Source organism: Loxodonta africana, chromosome X (genome assembly GCF_030014295.1).
Source record: "Loxodonta africana isolate mLoxAfr1 chromosome X, mLoxAfr1.hap2, whole genome shotgun sequence".
In the NCBI taxonomy this organism is placed as follows: Eukaryota; Metazoa; Chordata; class Mammalia; order Proboscidea; family Elephantidae; genus Loxodonta; species Loxodonta africana.
In genome coordinates, this window is record NC_087369.1 from 9,144,318 (window position 1) to 9,166,844 (window position 22,527).

A 22,527-nucleotide genomic window follows, 5' to 3' on the forward strand; every position below is an offset into this window, starting at 1 on the left:
ATGATATCAAATGACTCTTAGGCCAAAGGAAGACCTGTGTATAGATGGTCAAAGTGGTGTGCTGTCCCCGGGGCCAACTGTTCAGACAGGGATTGGACTGGAATATGGGATGGCAAATGGGTCGCTGGTGGAGCAGTGGTTAAGCGCTCAGGTGCTAACTGAAAGGTTGGCAGTTCAAACCCACCAGCCACTCTGTGGGAAAAAGATGTGGCAGTCAGCTTCCGTAAAGATTACAGCCTCGGAAATCCTATGGGGCAATTCTACTCTGTCCTATAGAGTTGGAATCGACTTGATGGCAGTACGTTTGGTTTTGGTTTGGTTTAGGAGTCCCTGGGTGAGGCACACTGTTAAGCACTCGACTACTAGCTAAAAGGTTGGTGGTTCAAACCCACCCAGAGGTGTCTCAGAAGACAGGCCTGGCAATCTACTTCCGAAAGATCACGGCCTTGAAAACCCTACAGAGCAGTTCTGCTTGCACATAGGGTTGCCATGAGTCGGAGTTGACTGACAGAAACTAACCACAACAATGACAGGCCAAGGACCTAAATTTAGTGGTTTTCACTATAAAAAGGCAAAACCTTTGAAACGCTCTCCACTCTCTGAATTTTCCCACTCAAAGCAAATAGGATGGAAATCTTTCAACCCTTCCCTCTTTTAGCTCAGCAAAGACTACCTATCAGGTCATCTGCTGTGAGCTGAAATGTCCCCACCACCACGGGCTCGACTCCTCCTTCTGGTTCCTACTTACCCCCTCCGTAGTCTTTCTCCGCTTCTTCTTGGTGGGGACGAGGGCCTTGCTGCTGACCGTCCAGCTCCAAAACACTTTGTAGTGATGCACAGGGATATCTGGGTCTTCGGGCACATCCCAAACAATCGTCGCCGTCACGCTCCCGTCGCTGTGGATGGTGGAGTTGGCAAGCCGGAGGTTAGCTGGAGCTGGGGGTGCGGATGGATCTGAAATCCCAGTCAAAGGACAAGCCGTGTTACTCAACTACTAAGGATGACAACAAAACCCAAGTAGTTGATAGGCGGTGACAATGTTGTCAAAGCTGAAAATCAGTCCTCAGTAAAAACCAGTTGCCATGGAATCGATTCCGACTCATGGCGACCCCATGTGTCAGAGTAGAACTGTGCTCCAAAGGGTTTTCAAGGGCCGTGATTTTTCAGAAGTAAATCATCATGCTTCTCTTCCAAGGTGCCTCTGGATGGACTCCAATCACTAGCCTTTCAGTTAGCAGCCAAGTGTGGTTACCCTTTGTACCACGTAGGGACTCCGAGTACTGAGCAAGATTCTCCTTTTAATGGGATCTTAATATAGTCTATAAAATACAGCCTATAAAGTCATAAGATACAATATTTTGGTCCACTTGTGTAATATAGAATGATCCTTCTAGGCCTTTCCATATCACTATAATCCAGGCAAACTTTCATTGTCTTAAAATTAATAACTTTCTATAAAACACATTAAAATTCAATGTAGGTTAGTTGACCTAAATAGATATACAACGTTGAGTCACTTTGGTAAATTCTGGAAAGAAAAAGACAGAAATGCAGTTCAGACAAACAACTGCTTACATCTTAGTAGCTTTTGATCCTCGCATCAGCCAAGAGCAACAAAGACTGATGAGCGAAAACACATGGCGCCATTTTGTACCCACATTACAAATGGGATGACTTATGGATAACACCCATTTTTGTAATTTTGCCATTTCTGGTTTCTCTCATAAGCCAAAGCCTTTTCAGCTGTCAAGAGACACAGTAAGTTCTGGAATTATTACTCTACAAATCCCCATTTAAAATACATATACATTAAGATGACGAATACGTGTTAAGCTTGTTCTGCCACAGATTGAGCAAGTGTGGATGCCTCTCGCCACAAATGATTCACAAAGGTTTTGTTTTCAAGACGCCTGCACCAAAAAAAAAAAGTGCTGTCAATAACTTTAATACTACTTGCGTGGAGGTGCAAAGACTATCTTGTTAGTTGCTACTGAGTTGACTCCAACTCACGGCAACCCTGTGTGTTACAGAACTGTGCTCCACAGGGTTTTCTCAGCTGTAATCTTAACAGAAGCAGACCACCAAGACTTTATTCTTCAGTCCCACTGGCTGGGCTCGAACCACCAGCCTTCAGGTGAGCAGCCGAGTGCAAGCCATTTGCACCATGTGGTGGCCTTAAAAAATACCTAACTTGATACAAATAAAGAAGACTGGAGGAAAATGGTCCATGTCCCTCCTCTCAGGATAGCTTGCGTTTTTCGAATGATGGAAACAGTAGTTTTTTTTTTTTTAATATATATATTGTATTTTTCTCTAAGGTATGTAACACCTGAAATTTTGGTTAATCACTTTGTTTTTAAAAATGGGAAGGTTTAGTACTTGGTTTTTCAGCAAAGGAGCTAAATTCAAAGCATATTGATTATGTAAGTTTCAGGTAAAGGGTTAAGTTCAAATGATATTACAAGATTAGCTTAATCATGGGATTCTCAGATCATCAGTATTAATTATCTCTTGGGGGGATCCCAAGACTCGCTCTGGGACATGGTAAGTCATCAGCGAGTCCAGGTTGTGCCCAGGAAGATAGATATTTTAGTTAAACACACGGGTTCTGAAGCAGACGGAGTTGAAAAGCGTTGCGTCTGTGGCAACACACCAAGACGTCTGAATATCACCTAGTTTCACAGAAGCAGGAAAACGCCTGTTGCTGATATTATAGACATGAGAAATACAGGCTTCCTTGCTTTGCAGGTTCAGCAGAGCCCTCTGAGGGGCTCACTTTGATCAGCAATATGGACACCACCAATTACTCCTTCTCTTCAAAAGACACTGCTCTCTTGGCTTCCAGGCCACAGTTCCTCCCCAGGAGTCCCTGGTGGCGCAAACAGTTAAGCACTGGACTGCTAGCCAAAAGGTTGGCAGTTCAGACCCACCCAGGGGTGCCTCAGGGGACAAGCCTTGCAATCTGCTTTCCAAAGAGCACAGCCTTGAAAACCCTGTGGAGCAGTTCTACTCTGCGCACACGGGGTCGCCATGGTTGGAATCCACTCCGCAGCAACCAAGAGCAACGGTGACTCCCCAGGCCACCGTCGCTAAGCAGGAGAAGGTCCCGGCGTCTGAATTCAGACCTCTTCTCTCGCCGTCTTAGTTCACTTTCTAGAGATCTCATCCAGTCTCTCACTGTAAAACCATCTTCATGTGGAGGACTCGCAAATCTCTGCCTTCACCGTAGACTGAGCCCCTAAACTCAGACTGTAGGATTCCAGTGCTTTCCTGTTGGCTCCGCTGGGACATCTCACAGGCATCTCTAAACAGCTGTGTCCAAGCCCAAATCAGGATGCCCCCCACCCCCCATCACCCCCATACTCCATCCCAGATGACCCCATTCTCAGTAAATACAAGTTCCTTTCTTCCAGCTGTGCACCCCCAAAACCTTGGGGTGGTATATTTCTTTTTCTTTCAGATTCCTTGAGCAAATCCTGTTAGCTCTACCTTCAGAACAGATCTGTAATCGAACTGCTTTTGGCCACTTCCAACGCTTGGCCCAAGCCAGCAGCATCTCTCGCCGATTCCTGCAAAGGGCTCCTACCAGCTGTCGTTTAACTGTCGGTCCGGCCTGCCTACCGCTGCCTCCTCGCAGGGGCCAGGTGGTTCTTTACTACACTAACCACACCAAGTCTGTCTTCTGCTGGGAGGCCTCCAGTGAGCTCACTTAGAACCCAAGTGCCCGCCATCGTCCCAGTGCCTGCACGGTCTTTCCCCGTACATGCATCAGCTCCCAAACCTCCCTGCCTTCGATCCCCGCTTGATGCCTCTGCTCCAGCCACACTGGTTTCCGCGATACTCCTTGGAAACGACGCCACAATGGGGCTCTCGCCCTGGCTTTGCCTGAATACGTTCCCCACAGATAACTCCGTGGATGGGACCTTATCCACTTCAGGTCTCTTCTCAAATGTCGCCCTGTGTTCAACAGCTATAAGCCCTCTCCTCGCCCCCCAGATATCTCCCCATGACTTCCCTCTGTGTTGTTATCCACAGCCTTATCAACTGACTTATTACACAAAGCCAGTTGTTGTCAAATTAATGCCAACTCATGGTAACCCTCTGTGGTCAGAGCAGAACTGTGTTCCACACGATTTTTAACGGCTGATTTTTCAGAAGCAGATCACCAGGCCTTTCTTCCGAGGTGGCTCTGGGTGGACTCGAACTGCTGACCTTTTGGTTAGAGGCAGAACACATCAACCATCTGCACCACCTAGGGACTTTTAAAAACCATCGGCCTTTGGGATGATTCCGACCCCCCTAGCAGGTTATTTTATACTTTGTTGTCTACTCACTTACTGTCTGCCCCCCTCCCTATAATGAAGCTTTTCATGATGGGAATAAATTTTATCCATTTTGTCCCTGCTGTGTTCGTAGACTTGAGAAGCATGCCTAGTACATAGTAGGTGCTCAGTATACATCTGTTCAGTGAAGGAATGAATGGATAACGGGCTCTCCTAAATGTTAACTCTGACTTTTGAGCTGAGATTTCCGGCTTTTAACCCTGCCCGCTGGCATAGCTAAGTCATCACAGGACCATCAAGTGAACTGCCAAGTCAAAGGGGTGCTATTCCCAGCTCCAAAACAAGGGCATCAAAATGCAAAACTTCCCTCCTTCTGTGGTAGGAGCCGTGCAGTCACCTACGAAAAGGAGCTACGGACCTCATTTGCAAATGAACTTCAAGGAAGGAGAGAAATGAAAATACCTAAAGAAAATACCAGCCATTCATGTTTTCAGTGATGCACCTGGACATCCACATGCCGAAAATAATTCATTATGGGAATTTTCCACGTGTTGTCCGTTCCTAAGGAGAAACTCAAAACTACTTCCTCCTCTAAATAAATTCCAACGTTTAGAGTCAAACATCATTCTCTTCCTTAATGTACCTCATCCACCCGCCATTATTTACGGCCTTGGAAAAATTTCTCACGCCCTAGATGTGATCAGAGTAGGCCCTGGTGGCATAACAGTTCAGCACTCAGCTCTTAGCCAAAAGGTTGGTGGTTCCAACCCGCCCAGTGGCTCCACAGGGAAAGACCTGGCCATCTGCTTCCGTAAAGATTTCAGCCTAGGAAACCCTGTGGGGCAGTTCTACTCTGTCACAAGGAGTCGCTGTGAGTCGGAGTCAACTGGATGGCACCTCACATCAACAACAGGTGTGGGCACAATAATCCCCAGTAAAATTATCTAATTTGCAAAAATGAAACAGTATATGAGGAAATACTGCTCAGAAAAATATGAATTAATAATATTTGCCTTTTTTTAACTTAAAAGTAGGACTCATTTTGACTGTTTATAAGACATTGTCAAGATGCAACACTCCCATGTGCTTTGTCCCCCCAAATAATCATATATATAGACATACTATGTGTATATATATGTGTGTGTGTACACACACACACAGACACACAAACACACACACACACAGCTCCTGGAGAGTGCAGTTAATGCCCTCACTTATAACTGAAAGGCTGGAGGTTTGAGTCTACCCAGAGGGACCTTGAGAGAAAACTCTGGTGACCTACTTCTGAAAAATCAGCCACTGAGAACCCTAAGGGGCACAGTCCTACTCTGACACACATGGGGTCGTCATGAGTTGGAGTTAACTCTACAACAACTGTTATATATATACAGTAAAACCTGTGAAAGCCAGAACCTGTGTAAGGCAGAAACCTGTCAGAGAAGGAAAACTCAAATATTTTTCACTAAAGCGAGCTAGGGAAAAGTATTAAGACCACACCCGTCAAAGGTGGAAACTTGCAAGACCCAGAAAAACAAGGCAGTGCCATCAAGTTCTGGCTCTCACAGGCTTCCCTGGATATACTATACCCATTGCCATTGAGTCGATCCTGACTCATAGCAACCCTGTAAGACAGGGTAGAACTGAAGCACACTGCCACATCTTTCTCCCACGGAGCGACTGGTACATATGAACCACTGACCTTTCAGCCAGCGGATGAGCGCTTAACCAGTGCACCACCAGGGCTCCTTACATATACATTTATATACACATACATACAAAACAATCCCATATTATGGCAAAGCCCTGAAACCAAAAAAACTAAACCCACTGCCATCGAGTCGATTCTGACTCATAGCAACCTTAGTGGTTATTTATCTATTTTCTTTTTGGAAACCCTGGTGGCGTAGTGGTTAAGTGCTACAGCTGCGAACGAAAGGGTGGGCAGTTCAAATCCACCAGGCGCTCCTTGGAAACTCTATGGGGCAGTTCTACTCTGTCCTATAGGGTTGCTATGAGTCGGAATTGACTCGATGGCACTGGGTTTGATTTTGGTTGGTATTTTCTTTTCAACGGCAAGGGTATCAGGCCTAGAGAGGCAAAGTGACTTGCCCCAAGTCATTCAGGCAACTTGTGGCTGAGGACCAAGAACGTAACCAAGGGAGACAGAAGTACTTAAGGCATCAACAGCACACACCTACGTGCGCTACGTGCTCTCCGTCTGCTATATTTCATTATCATAACGATGGACCAATGTCCCCACAGAACGTAAAGATTTAATGCCCTTTAATTTCCCTTTTATGGGAAAAATGACTATTGGCAAACTTTTTCTGTTAAGGTGGAAAGGGGTTAAAGATGTTTGGCTTTGCAGACCATGCAGTCTCCGTGGCAACTACTCAGTCCAGCCACTGGAGGTTGAAGCATCCACAAACAAGACAGGAACAAATAAGCGTGGCTCTATTCCAATAAAACTTTATTTACAAAAGCAGGCAGGGGGCCAAGCCCTGGTCTAATGGATTTCAAAAGTCATGACACCCTTAGCTTTAGGAAGCTTGTCATGAGGACGAAGTTTATTTTTATTTTATAAACACACATTTGTGTTTTGTTGATTAAATGTTGGCATTGTTACTCCCATTTTACAGATGAGGATTTGATAGTTTAATTCACTTGTCAAGAAGGTGGGGTGAAGAGGAAACTGGGGTCCAAAAACAGTGCTCTCCCAGCTTCCCTCTGAGTCTGAAGTCAGAGCACCCCCCCCATCCCCAACTCACTTCTCTTTTTGCTTCACTGCACTCTCTTTACCAACTTGGCAATACCTGCAGAAGCACGCTGCAGAAAGCAAGCATGCTCTCAAAGATAACTGAAATGGGAGGGCTATATCATCCTCCCGTTTGTGTACGATCTGGGTGCCAACACAAAACACACTGAATACTGATTTGTACAGGCAAGTGCAGCCTTGGAGAAAAACAGTTCCTTTGGTTAACAATTGTATGGGTGCTCTCAGCAGGGAAGACGAAACATTTGGGTTTCTGACAGATTTAAGGTTTCACTACGTAGCCTTTTGTGGTTCATGCCCCAAGTGAGAAAGTCACACACGCCAAGGTTTGGCACAGGGGAATGTCTTTGCACCCACAAAGCCCACTTATCACCACCGAGCAATGCAGGTCCGTCACTGCCCTGGTGGGCTATCTCATGAGAAAGGAGCTCTCCCATCTGTCCCGGGAGAAACCCCATCACTTGCCGTGAGGCACGCTCCTCCAGGTTTTCAGAAAGCACTCTTTGTTAAATGCGAAACCTTTCCCCTGCAAATTAAAACAACAGCTGTGGTATTTTAGTCAAGTAATCACAAGCTGCCAGGATGCTCCTCAGAAGACAGGATGGTGAGACTGGCTCCTGCTTACTTGGGACACCTCCTCAGGGAAGACCAATCTTTAGGAAAAGGCATGACGTTTGGTAAGCAGAGGGAAAAGAAAAACGAGGGAAATTCTCAGTGAAATGGATTGACGCAACAGCTGCAACAAGGGGCTCAAATATAGCAACAGCTGTGAAGATGGCACAGGACCGGGCAGTGTTTCCTTCTGTTACACACAAGGTCACCATGAGTCAGCGTCAACTCAGCTGTAACCAACAACAACACGTATAAAAAAAAAGAAAAAAAAAAACCGTTGCTGTCGAGTCAATTCCAACTCATAGCGACCCTATAGGACAGACGAGAACTGCCACATGGAGGTTCTGAGGAGTGCCCGGTGGATTCGAACTGCCGACCTTTAGGTTAGCAGCCACAGCACTTAACCACTACGTCACCAGGGTTTCCAGTACATGTATAGAGGCACGATAAATATTTCAAGAAAATGAATGTCGATTGTACTTAACTCCTTTCCACAAATCCTGTCCAGAGATCAAATTTCCCACTGAAATGCATCCTAGCAATAACTCTTAAGGTATTTGTGATCATGAGAAATGATATTTTTAAAGCAATGATGTAACTCTGTCACAAATTCTTGAATTAAATAGACTAGTTCTCGTCCCCCCTCCAAAAAAAAATCACCCTGCAGTATCTGAATCTGCACTGCGGGCAAATTTCCAACTATGAAATGGTTTCAGGACACACGCACAGCCCTGCCCTGGCCACTGGCAACGGCACATCCAGAGCAGCTGTGGGCAGCAGCAGAAGTCACGGGTCCCCGCACAACGAGGAGGGGAACTTTATGACTGCCAGGATGTCTGTTCTGGTTTTGCTAATACTGCCTAACGTACGCATGAGACAACATCCATGGGGGTGCTAGTACGCTGGCAAAACAACGCTGCCTGCTCCCTCTTCCTCTTTAACGGATCCTGTGCACGTGGGAAATAAGGGGAAAACAGATGTGTGCAAAATTTAGAATTTGGAGGGAATGAATAATAACTAAAGGATGGTTTACCCACTGCCGTTGAGTCGATTCCAACTCACAACGACCCAATAGGACGGAGTAGAACTGCCCCATAGGGTTTCCAAGGAGCACCTGGTGGATTTGAACTGCCGACCTCTTGGTTAGCAACCGAGCTCTTAACCACTGCGCCAGCAGGGCTTCTTGGAGAAGTGGGGATTAGCAGTAAAAATGCTGTTCAACAGGAGGGGAAAAGGATGAAACTGAGGTAGCCATTTATGAGCAACTTAGAACTCTCTATAAAAATAAGGACACTAAGGGGTTAGGGTTAAGTGAAGGGCAAAGAAGTTAGTTAGAAGGAAGTGAAGCTAAAACAGTAGCCCGTCCTCTCTGGAAGACCACAAGAGCGATTTGGTATTTAAACATAGCCAGAAAGGAGATAATGACGGAAAGTTTGGTTTTTCCATGAAAATCAAGATTCGAGCCCATGAGAACCAGCCAGTGAGCCTCAACTAAATGAAACTCATTTTATCCTTTTCATTCTTCACTTTCACTTGAATTTTTATTTTCAGAGGTGTTCATGGTCGGTGGAACAAAGTCCACGCCCTTTCCCTTAAGCCAGCTTTAAGTGATCAAAGCTGGCCCTCCACCCGACCCAAATACATTAGCAAATTGCTTGCTCTTTGTATAGACTGTTGTTTCCAAGGCAGTAATTCTTTCTTAAAGCAATTTCAAACCATTAGAACGCTTGCAACTGGTATCGTTTCAGTTCTGGGGTATACCAGGGATAAAGGCACTTTTATCGCATGGAAGTGCACCACCTTTCGACACCGCGGTCACGAGTAACCCATCTGTTCTATTGCCCGCTCTTATAAATACGCCTGAAGTCCTTATTTCCATCTATTTCATTGTGAGAGGCGTTGCCAGGTTTTAGATCTTACACTCTCGCAAAAAAAGCACATCTGCATACAATTCATAATCGATTCTGTTTTCAGAGGAGATGCCTGACAGAATGATGGGAGCATAGAAGACCAGCGAAATGCTTCAAGATTGTTCTTCTAGGGTATATCTGTTGTTGCTGGGTGCCCTCGAGTCGCTTCTGATTCATAGTGACCCCATGGGGCAGAGTAGAACTGCCCGTCAGGGTTTTCTAGGCTGCAGTCTTTACAAAGCAGAATGCCAGATCTTTCTTCCACAGAGCTGCTAGGTGGGTTCGAACCACTAACCTTTGGGTTAGCAGTCAAAATCTTACGGTTGTGCCAGTAGGGCTCCACAGAACATATCTAAAGGACATTTAATTTCTTGCAGGATGGTATCGAATCTTGTCCGTCCTACTTAATCTCACTAGATGTATAAAGTCCTTTACTGGGAAAAACATTTTTAACAACTTTACTTAAATATAACTTACATGCCATAAAAACTCTCATTTTAAGTATATAACGTCATGATTTTTAGTATTTACTGAGTTGTGTGTCCATCACCATCATCCAGTTTTGGAATGATTTCATCACCCCATTAAGATCCTTTGCGCCCTATGGTAAAATTTAAAGGTACCAATAAAGCTCCATTTGGGGTCTTTGGCTTCTCCCTTCATTACCTGTTTCTCTCAACTTCAATTCTATCAGAATTTTGGGGCATCTACTCCTTAGGACAGCCTGTGCACGGAAAAGGGCCTGTCTTTGCTGCCTAGTGCTGCTGTAACAGAAATACCACTCGTGGGCGGCTTTAACAAACACAGGTTTATTCTCTCACAGCTCAGGAGGCTAGAAGTCCAAGTTCAGCTGGTGCTCTAGGGAGAAGCTCTCTCTCTGTGGGCTCTGGGGGAAGGTTGTCTCTTTCCAGCTTCTGTTCCTGGGCTCCTTGACAACCTTCACGTAGCATGTATCGTTTCCTCCATTTGCGCTTTTTTCTCTGTGCTTGGAGCCCTGGTGGTATAGTAGTTAGGAGCTCAGCTGCTAACCAAAAGGTTGGCAGTTCAAGTCCACCAGCCACTCCTTGGAAACCCTATGGGGTAGTTCTACTCTGTCCTATAGGGTCGCTATGACTCTGTCGTATAGGGTTGCTATGAGTTGGAACCAACTCAAGGGCACCTAACAACAACTCTGTGCTTCATCTGTTCGTTTTATGTCTCAAAGGTGATTTGCCTAAAACACACCCTACACTGACAGGGTCTCATTAACGTAAAAAAGAAAGTCCTATTCCCAAAAGGGATTACATCCACAGGTACGGAGGTTTAGGATTTATAATACATATATGGTAGGACAAAATTCAACCCATAACAAGGCCCAAACTGTATCAGCCACATTGAAGTATAGACGATTGCACCCTTTCTGGAAATTTCTATAATCTCAAAGAAAAAAAAAAGGAGTTCCCTTAAACGTTCTCTTCTTCTGGTCACCTTCAGGTTTGTCATTGGCAGTGCCATTCTTTCAGCAGCTCATGACAAAAGAACCTTGGACTTATTCCTAACTCCAGCCATTTCCTAGAAGCCACCAGCGAATCATATCACATTTATCTTTAAAGTGCGTCCAGAATCCACTGCCTTCTGGCTTTATCCAACTCACCATCATTTCACCAGGAATACCACATTGCTGGTTCACAGTCCCATCCTATAAAAACCTAAGTCACTTCATGGAAGTTCTTTCCTCAGCATCTCCCAGTGGCTCCTCCCTCTAACTCAGAGGAAAAGCCACGCTCTTTACAAAACGGCTATGAAAGCCCAAAACATCGCTTCCTCCTTTCTCTCAGGCTTCCTTTCCCACTCCCCTCCTCCCTTCTCCTGCTTAACTCACATCAGCAAACCACTCGACCTGGAGTGGATCCAACTCACGGCAACCCCACGTGTGTCAGGGTAGAACTGTGCTTCACAGCATTTTCAACGGCTGAGTTTTCAGCAATAGATGGCTAGGCCCTTCTTCCCGGGCACCTCCAGGTGGACTCAAACCGCCAACCTTTCGGTTATCAGCTGAGCATTTTACCCACCTGCACGGCCCAAGGACTCCTCAACCCCCATACTCTTCTGCTATCCTACAAATATGGCGGCTCACTCTTGCCTAGGCCCGTCTGCAGCTACCACTTCCTGCACGCGCAATATTCTTCCTTCAGACGGCCACAGGGCAGGCTCCTTCATACCAACATCTCTTCCTCAGCACACCTTCACCGACCACCCTCCTTAACACTGCACCCCTCCCGCACATCTCCTGTCTCCCGGTCTTCGTTTTTGCCCTCATTAGTTATCACTAACAACCTGACTATAGCAGGGTGGTGGTGGTGTTAGGGGCTGAGTTCGTTTTCAATCCATAGCCAAGGCCTTGTGAGAGGATGCAGTCTTTACAGGAGCAGAGCCGCTGGGCGGGTTTGAACTGCGGAGCGCTTAACCATTTCGAGACCAGGGCTCCTATACTTGTTTACTGACTGTCTCTTCCCCCTTTCAATCAGAATGTGTTTATGTGTGTGTTTGGGTGTGTGTGCATGTGTGTTTGTGTGTGTATATGTGCATATATACGAGTGTGTATGTGTGTACGTGGCTGTGCATATGTGTGTATGTCCATGTGTTTGTGTTTGTGCACGTGTATGTGTGTGTATGCCTGTGCATGTATGTCTGTCCGTGTATTTGTATGCGTACATATGTCTGTACGTCTTTTCTGCATGTGTATGTCCACGTATGTGTGTATGTGTTTGTGCACATGTATGTGTGTATACCTGTGTATGTGTATGTATGTTTGTATGTCCGTGTATTTCTATGAGTATGTATGTCTTTGTGCATACGTGTGTATGTCCATGTATGTGTGTTTGTGCACATGTATCTGTGCGCCTGTGCATGTGTTTGTATCTCTATATTTGTATGAGTATGTATGTGTGTCTCTTGTGCACATGTATGAGTATGTATGTGCACGTGCATGTTTTTGTGCAATGTATGTCCACACATGGGTATGAGTTTGTATATGTTTGCATGTGTGTATGCATTTTCTGCATATGTATGTCCATGTATGTATGTGTGTATGTTTTTGTATGCGTGTCATGTCTGTATATGAGTGTCCATGTGTGTTTGTGCATGTGTGTTTTGTGCATGTGTTTGTCCATGTCTGTATATGACTGTGCATGTGTATGTCCACGTATGTGTGTGCATGTATGTCCATGTATGTGTGTGCATGTGTTTTGTGCATGTATGTCCATGTATATGCATGAGTATGTGTTTGTGTGTGTATGTGCACGTATGTCCGTGTACAAGTATGAGTACATGTCTTGGTCATCTAGTGCTGCTATAACAGAAATACCACAGGTGGATGGCTTTAACAAACGGAAGTTTATTCTCCCACAGTCTAGTAGGCTACAAGTCCAAATTCACAGCACCAGCTCCAGGGAAAGTCTTTCTCTCACTGATGGCTCTGGAGGAAGGTCCTTGTCCTCAATCCTCCCCTGGACTAGGAGCTTCTCCACACAGGGACCTGGGGTCCAAAGGACGTGCTCCACTCCCAGCACTGCTTTGTTGGGGGTATGAGGTCCCCAACTCTCTGCTTGCTCCCCTTTCCTTTTACCTCTTGAGAGATAAAAGGTGGTGAAGGCCACATCCCAGGGAAACTCCCTTTACATTGGATCAGGGAGGTAACCTGAACAAGGGTGTTAACGTTCCACCCTAATCCTCTTTAATCAGAGGCGGAGATTATGGTTTACAACACATAGGAAAATCACAAAATGGAGGACAACCACACAACACTGTGAATCATGGCGTAACCAAGTTGACACATATTTCGGTTGGATGCGATTCAATCCATGACAGTATGTATGTCTGTTTGTGTGTATGTGTTCCATAAGAGCAGATACTGTCCTCTGCTTCACTGGCCTGACACATACTAGGTGCTCAACAAATATCTGGTGAATACAAGAAGGAGCGAATGTCTTTGGCAACTAAACTCGGGGAATGCAACTCTAATTCTAGACTCTGAAGGTGCTCGGGGTCAACTGGGAAGGACTGGGATGGCATGGCCTTACTGCTTCCCTGGAAACGATGCCACCGAGGCAGCAAGCAGCCACAGCCAGCCCCGGGGGCTTTCAAAGCACCTCTGCTCAGGTTCTGATGATCACGCAATTGCAGACTCCTGGGCGCAAAGCCACCTTCCCCGCCTCCACGAGGCAGGATGCACTACAGCTCTTACAGACATTCGGTGTCTGCCTCCGGAGACGAGGGACCACTTCTGTCTGAGGTCGGACTCGTGCTGGGATCACCAGGCCACAGCATGTAGGCAACTGGGCAGATGGTGACACGTTCTGACCACCAGATGTCTGGACTGCATGTGAACCGTGACGCTCCAGGTGAGGATCCTAAAGCCATTAATTGATCCCGGCTTCTCACTCGCTATCAATTATTTATCTCGGTCGTCTTCCTAAAACACGTCAGACCAGTTGGAGATGCAATATTAAGACAGGTTTGATGGCTTCATCTATAATTTCATTTTTCAGCTTGCTTGGTTAATGTATTTGCCTCCTGGGGGGAGGGGGGGGAAGGCACCCTTTTCCTTTTTTAAAAATTGCTGTTTAAAAGAGAAAGTTAAACACCCACACCATGCACTACAATAAAAACCAAACATTAAATTGTTTTGATTGCATGTTTTATACTTACATCATATGATTACATAGACAATGTGGCAGCAATATTACAAAGTGAGAAATGAACAGACTATCTGAGACATACAAGCTTTCCCACTCATGGAACAGAAATTGGAATGTATTGCACCCAGTTAAAACCTTTCAAAAGTGAAAGACAGATGATTAATGATACATCCGTATTGTGCATTACTATCACCCTGCATTTTGTTTACAATAAATTTAAACTGGCTTCCATGAGAGAAGATAACTCCTGACAAGTAAGTGAACAACCTGATTAACTGGTATCCACGAAACTGGATCTTGATGATTAGCCAAGCAGATGATAATTAATTTAGGAGACGCACAGCCATAAAGACACATTTGGAAAAGAAAATATGAAAATACTGTTCCTATCTGGTCGAATTACGTCCTTCAGCTGTCACAGACTAAGCTAACCACTAACGCAACACAGAAATCAGCGGGTTCCACAGAGATTTTTAAAGAACAGGATAGAAACTGAACCAAATTATAGCAACAATAACGTGACTCCGGAGCAGTTTATATTCTGGGCGTCATGAAACAAAACTAAGAGATTCAGCCACACTAAATTTAACGAACGTTGACTACTTTTGGCATGACGACGACTGCTTTAGCTACCTGACGTGCAAGAGCAAGTTTCAGATGAAGTAAAAGAGCTGAACAGAAAATTTCAAAGGGCAGCTCGAGAAGATAAAGTATTATCGTGACATGTGCAAAGACCTGGAGATAGAAAACCAAAAGGGAAGAACAGACTCAGCATTTCTCAAGCTGAAAGAACTGAAGAAAAAATTCAAGACTCAAGTTGCAATAGTGAAGGATTCTACAGGGAAAATATTAGACGATGCAGGAAGCATCAAAAGAAGACGGAAGAAATATACAGTCACTTTTTTTTTTTGTATTACAAAGAACCGGTTGAGGTTCAGCCTTTTCAGGAGGTAACATGATCAGGAACCAACAGTACCGAAGGAAGAAGTTCAAACTGCTCTGACGGCATTGGTAAAAAACAAGGCTCCAGGAACAGACAGAATACCAGCTGAGATGTTTCAACAAACAGATGCAGCACTGGAAGTGCTCACTTGTCTATGCCAAGAAAATTTGGAAGACAGCTACCTGGCCAACTGACTGGAAGAGATCCATATATATGTCAGTTCCCAATAAAGGTGATCCAACCAAATGCAGAAATTATCGAACAATATCATTAACTACCACATGCAAGCAAAATTTTGCTGAAGATCATTTAAAAGCAGCTATTTTTTTTTTTTTTTATAGTAGTATACTGAAAGGGAAATGTCAGAAATTCAAGCCGGATTTAGAAGAGGACATGGAAGCAGGGATATCACTACTGACGTCAGATGGATCCTGGCTGAAAGCAGAAAATACCAGAAAGATGTTTACCTGTGTTTTATTGACTATGCAAAGGCATTTGCCTATGTGGATCATAACAAATTATTGATAACATGGTGGAGAATGGAGAATGTGAATTCTAGAACACTTAATTGTGCTCATCAGGAATCCGTATAGGGATCAAGAGGCAGTCGTTAGAACAGAACAAGGGGTTACTGCATGGTTTAAAGTCAAGAAAGGTGTGCGTCAGGGTTGTATCCTTTCACTATAGCTATTCAATCTGTATACTGAGCAAATCATCCGAGAAGCTGGACTATATGAAGAAGAACAGGGCATCGGAATTGGAGGAAGGAAGACTCATTAACAACCTGGGTTATGCAGCTGACACAACCTTGCTTACTGAAAGTGAAGAGGATTTGAAGCACTTACGGATGAAGATCAAAGACCACAGCCTTCAGTATGGATTACATCTTAACATAAAGAAAACAAAAATCCTCACAACTGGACCAATAAGCAACATCGTGATAAACAAAGAACAGACTGAAGTTGTCAAGAATTTCTTTTTACTTGGATCCACAATCAACACCCACAGAAGCAGCAGTCAAGAAATCAAAAGATACACTGCATTGGGCAATTAGCTGCAAGAGATCTCTTTAAAGTGTTAAAAAGCAAAGATGTCACCTTGAGGACTAAGGTGTGCCTGACCCAAGCCATGGTGTTTTCAATCACCTCATATGCATGTGAAAGTTGAACAATGAATAAGGAAGACTGAAGAAGAACTGATGCCTTTGAATTGTGGTGTTGGTGAAGAATACTCAATACACCATGAACTGCCAAAAGAACGAAGAAATCTGTCTTAGAAGAAGTACAACCAGAATGCTCCTTAGAAGCAAGGATGGAGAGACTGCATCTCACATACTTTGGACAAGTTGTCAGAAGGGATCAGTCCCTAGAGAAGGACGTCATATTTGGTAGAGTAGAGAGTCAGCGAAAAAGAGGAGGACCCTCAACGAGATGGATTGACACAGTGGCTGCAACAGTGGACTCAAGCATAGCAACAATTGTGAGGTTGGCGCAGGACTGGGTTGTTCTGTTCTGCATAGGGTCGCTGAGTTGGAATCAACTCAACAGCACCTAACAGCAACTCTGTGTATCCCTTCCGTCTTCTTTGATGTTTCCTGTGTCATTTAATTTTTTTGCTCATAAAATCATGTTTGGTAAAGTAGAGAGCCAATGAAAATGCAGGAAACCCTTAATGAGACGGATTGTCACAACAGCCTCAACTATGGGCTCAAACACACCAATGATCATGATGCTAACACAGGACCGGGCAGCATCATACATAAGGTTGCCATGAGTTGGAGCTGACTTGACTGCAACTAACCATAAATTTAACAATTGTATTAAGAAGAGGGACATGGTCTAAAGTAGTTAAAAGGAAACCTTTCTCTCCTAAAATTAAATGACCGGTACTTGAAGCATACTATCTTGAGGAAAGATTCAACAGACGTCTGTCATAGAAAATTCCACTGAAAGTTTAGGAAACCCCATTTCGCTATCTTCTGAGCTGTCTTGAAGATAGGCCCGCTGATACCCTGAACCACAAATTCACAGAGTGACTTCAAACATAGCTGGGCCCTTTGGCTAGAACAGCAAAGGCACCTGTTGGCAAACCACAAACATGGATGTGCTGATGATGAAAGTGCGTCCACGTGTACCCCGTGGAGCCTGAATATCTGTGGCAAGGACGAGCACTGACCTTTCGGGAGGAGGATGTACCTGCTGGGGCTGGGGAAACTGACCTTTGGAGGAGCGGAAGTGCTTGCTGGGGGGAGAAGGGACACTGACCTTTGGAGGAGCAGAAGTGCTTGCTGGGGGCAGAAGGGACACTGACCTTTGGAGGAGCGGAAGTGCTTGCTGGGGCCAGAAGGGACACTGACCTTTGGAGGAGCGGAAGTCCTTGCTGGGGGCAGAAGGGACACTGACCTTTGGAGGAGCGGAAGTGCTTGCTGGGTGCGGTGAAGCCCCGGGTCCCGTGCACGTTGACAGCAGCCACGCGGAACTGGTACCACCTGCTGGGTCTGATGTCCGCCAGTTGAACCCGTTCATCTGTGGTCTGGAGGGAAATGGCACAGAGCACAGAGCAGCCTTTTATTCTGATACGTCAATCGGGTCTGTATAAAAACGTGCACTAACTCATGGCCAACCCAACTCAGCCTTGACCTCCATCTACCCTTCTGGAGAACTGCATCTAATCCTGCCAACTATGAAGAGTTGTCAGGGGTCAAGGAAGTTCTACAAAGGCAGGACATGCAGGGACAATTTTGATCACCCAATTCCATTCATGAATATTTTCAACTCAGAGGCTTAAAGATCTTTGGAAATCAGTATTTCAGGCAAATACTTGGGCAAGTTTTTGTATCTGGTGATTACCTGGAAACCCCGGTGGCGTAGTGGTTAAGTGCTATGGCTGCTAAACAAGAGGTCGGCAGTTCAAATCCGCCAGGCGCTCCATGGGAACTCTATACGGCAGTTCTGCTCTGTCCTATAGGGTCGCTATGAGTTGGAATCGACTCGATGACAGTGGGTTTTTGGGTTTTGGGTGATCACATACAGCATTCAAGGGTTCTGATTAACAGAGAATATATAACCAAACCAACCAGTCAATCTGGAATCGATTCCGACTCGTGGCGACCCCATGTGTGTCAGAGTAGAGCTGTGCTCCACAGGGTTTTCAATGGCTGATTTTTTGCAAGTACTTCAGCATGCTTGTCCATGGACTTAAACCTCAGCCTTTCAGTTAGCAGCTGAAGGTATTGACTGTTTGTGCTACTCAGGGGCTCCAAAAAGGGGAGGGGGGGGTGATATTTATATATATACACACATATTTGTTAGTATATGTATTTTTATATATATATAAAGTAAGCTAATGATTACGTTATAGACAAAATGAAGTCACTTTTAAATTACACAAAGAACGTGGTTCTATAACTTGCATGTCAGATACAATTTCCAAAATAGATATGGAAAGAAGCCACACACTAAATGAAAGCTGGTAATTTCTAGAGAGTAAATTGCCAGCCATCACTTTTTTTTTCCTTTGAAGAAGTCACATAACATGCACGGACCCAGTTCTTGTCCTGAAGGGAGAGATCTATCCTTTGAGAAAGGCTTGTCCAAAGAAGAAAGCTAGGTAACTGAGGAAGGTCACTGGGCTTTGCTCTCTCTACTGCTACAGTCCCAAGAAATCAGGTAACTTTAACAGTCTTCATACTTTCCTCCTTCATCAACCTAAGGGGAAATACACCTACTTTCAAGAATGTTCTATGCTTTCTTTTCAATGCTAGACCTCCAAACCTTTGCCTTGACTTTCAAGGAGTAAATCTCAGCAGTCCACGGACAGCCTCAGCTATGCCTAGTGCCTTTCGGTGAATCAGCTCCTGAAACAGAACCAAACTGGAAGGCCCCAAACCCTCAGTTTACAATAACTTACTGAGAATGAGTGTCACATTTCTTTCAATATCTAAAAGAAGCTACCCAGTGCTGAGATCAAAGGTAGGACGTGAACACTTCAATGGTGCTGTCTGCCTCATAGAGGGGAATGTGAGACAAAACCCTCATTGACTTCATTGCTCAGAGCTTTAGCTGGGAATTTCAAAAGCCAAAGTCAGCGTGATATCCACTGGATTAACAGCCTGAGACTGGGCGTACATATTGTGGTGTTAATTACAGAAAATAATAACAATTCAAGTTCTTTCCTCTCTCCAAAAAGAGAGGGAGGGAAAAAAAGTCATCTTATTACCAGTCACTTGGAGCCCTGGTGGCGCAGTGGTTAAGAGCTCAGCCGCTAACGCAAAAGTCTGCGGTTCGAATCCACCAGCCACTCCTTGGAAGCTCTACAGGACAGTTCTATTCTGTCCTACGGGGTCACTATGAGTTGGAATCGACTAGACAGCAACAGGTTTAGTTTCTATTTTTGGTTCATCAAGTTTTAGATAATTTTGAATATTCACAAATGAAACTAGCATTGTTGAAGAGCCCACGCCAGGCAAACGACGTTGAATTTTAGGCAGCACCTGTGCAGATTTATGCTTTATGAAAGCTAATTCTTTGTTACCAAATACGTATAGAACACAAATACGTTTTCACGACAATAAATTTATTGGGCCAGGATTTTTCTAATTTAAGAAGTTCCTTTTCCATCTAACTTCTCACTTTCTCATTGCAGGGGTTTGTAAATTATGTTAGTGCCTACTCCTTTGAGATACTCCCATTGAGAAAAGAACTAAATTCTTCCTCTAAACACTTGGACGCTGAAATCTAGTCTATGTTTACTTGTTAAAAATGGGGCTCTAGTCCATGGAGAAAAACAATCTGATTAACTGAAGGTGAGAATTTTTCCCTGTAGACAGAAATGTGCAGGCAGCATTTTGGTTGTTGAAAAATACGAAGGCGTTCCGCAGTAAGAATGATTATTTTTCTCCAGCCACGTATGTTCTTGCACCTGGTAGTCCATTTAACAGCTCTTAAAAAGAAAGAAAATATTTTGCTTTTCTCGTCCAGGAGACAGCAGAGGAGGAAGCACGGCTAAGATAAACCCTGGCAGTGCCGTCATGCAGGTGGCATGTTAGCGCTTAAGCCGACGACGATGAAGAAGAAAGCACTTAGTGAAGATTTATGATGAGCTGCTGGCTCCTTCCCCCTGCGTAGGTTTGTGATATGAATCTTACTCCCTGCTCCTTAGGCCCTTGTGTGTCATAAAGGCTTGAATGTGGAAGAAACAGAAGAGACGCCACTGAGGTGACAGAATATCAAGTTAACTGCTCCTGCCTAGGTTGTACCTCCGTTCCTCAAATCGGTTTTGAGTTTATCTGAAGGAAATGTAATTCTTGGAGAAACATAAATGTAAGCAGGCAGAGTAAAAAGTTATCTCCCTTGTGCATGGGTTTTCAGCAAATTAAGCCAAGAGCCAAGTTTCTAGGTCTACTGGGTTATATCTGTAGAACTCATTCTCTCTTCTCCGGTATGATATTGTTTCCACATGCCATTAAGTTATTTCTGTAGAAAAACTGGAGTCCCTGGTGGCTTAAATGGTTGAACGCTAGACTAATAACCAAAAGATTGGTGGTTTGAACCCACCCGGTGGTACCTTAGAAGAGAGGTCAGATGATCTACTTCCGAAAGGTCACAGCCATGAAAACTCCATGGAGTGCAATTCTACTCTGACACACATGGGGTGCCAGGAGTAGGAGGCAACTCGACGGCCAATGGTTTGATTTGCTTTTTGGTAGTAAAATTCTTGACTGAGGCATAGTAGGCTAATTTTCATGTGAGTACTAGACACTACCTCAAAGGGAAGAAACAAATAGCTGAAGCACTAACCTGAGCCACAGTCTGCCAGTGTGTAGCATCATCTTCACTTGGATGGATTCCGTAATTCCATCGTCTCTGCAACACGTAGATCACAGGCTCGATGGAAATATTGAATTTCGAGGACCACTTAATCTCCAGCTGTCCAGATGACAGTTCTGTGAATCGTAACTCTTTCCTGGGCTTCAGGGGGACGCCTGCAATGGGACCATGTCAATTAAAACAATCTGTTGGTGGCTCTAACAGAGGTGAAAGTCGAAGAGGAAAATCCACAGAAGAGACAAATCTCCTCAGACGATAACTGATACCCTATTTCCTTTCCTAAATGTGGCCTCTCTGTCTCAGGGCTTCACAATTGGAATCTTCTGACACAGAGTTCAGCCCATCACATTTCAAAAGTATTAGCCCCTCTTCTTTAAGCTTTTCCCTTTTTTTTTATTGTGGTAAATATATACGCAAGGAACCCTGGTGGTGCAAAGCGTTTGGCTGCTAACTATGAGGTTGGCAGTTTGAACCCACCCAGCAGCTCCACAGAAGAAAGACCTGGAGATTTGCTCCCATAAAGAATATAGCCTAGGAAACCCTCCGGGGCAATTCTATGGTGTCCTATGGGGCTGTCAGTCATAGCTGGCTCAAGGGCACCCAACAATAATAAATACATACACAACTAAACATTTGCCATTTCAGCCGGTCAGTGACTTTAATTATGTTCACCATGTTCGACCATCATCAAGTTCTGTTCCCAAAATTTTCCATCACCCTTAACAGGGACTCAGTGTGCCCTAGGCACTGAGGGATTTAACCTCATTCCTGATTCTGAAGAACCCACCCACGGCTCTTCAGGAGAAAGACCTGGTGACCTGCTTCCAGAAAGATCACAGCGAAGAAAATCCTATGGGGCAGTTCTATCTACTCTGTGACATGGGGCCACTGTGAGTAGGAATCGAGTCCATGGCATCCAACAACAACAATCTCAACAGCAATCTTTTAGGGGCATCCTTCTAAACAAATAATGTTACCAAGTTCTATCACTGGAGCTTAACATGAAACTCAAACAGGAGATACCCATAAGGAGTATTGAATAATTTTTTCCATATAACACCCTCCTCTCATGCTACTGACGTATTATAAGGTTATTTTAACAAGGTTTCCAGGTTCGCTCTCCTTTCTGTCCCAGGGAATTCTCCTTTTAAGGAAAAAATTGCAGTGCTAAACTTTCTCATCTGGTCAAACCTTACAAGAAGGATTCTCCAAGCCGGAGTCTTCCGGGATTCCCCAGTCGGCTGCTTGGATGTTCTTGTATAGAGTCATGGTTGAATACGTGAAAATGATGAATTTATAATGTCCGGTTTTGGCATGAGTGAGTGGATTGCTTCAAAAGTCCCTCACAGGTGTCTCATTTTAGAGTAATTAATCATTCTGATTTCTTTCTCCCCCTACAGTGCACATAAGTTGTCTGTGCACTGAAATATTTAAGAGCCATGGTTCAAAACAGTAGCCATTATGGAAATCGGATTTTAGGACAAATCTAGAATACCAAC

At 44.6% G+C, this 22,527-nt stretch overlaps 1 protein-coding gene across 1 annotated transcript in view; it reads right to left on the bottom strand.

Moving 5' to 3' along the window:
* Positions 1 to 22,527, bottom strand: part of ANOS1 (anosmin 1) — a 635,904-nt gene that overhangs the window by 37,852 nt on the left and 575,525 nt on the right. Inside the window, exons 37-39 of the mRNA XM_064277948.1 lie at positions 20,999 to 21,183; positions 17,603 to 17,732; positions 749 to 954 (exon numbers count right to left, since the gene is read on the bottom strand). Of these exons, the coding sequence (XP_064134018.1) occupies positions 749 to 954; positions 17,603 to 17,732; positions 20,999 to 21,183 (521 nt within the window). The remainder of the gene's footprint in view (positions 1 to 748; positions 955 to 17,602; positions 17,733 to 20,998; positions 21,184 to 22,527) is intronic.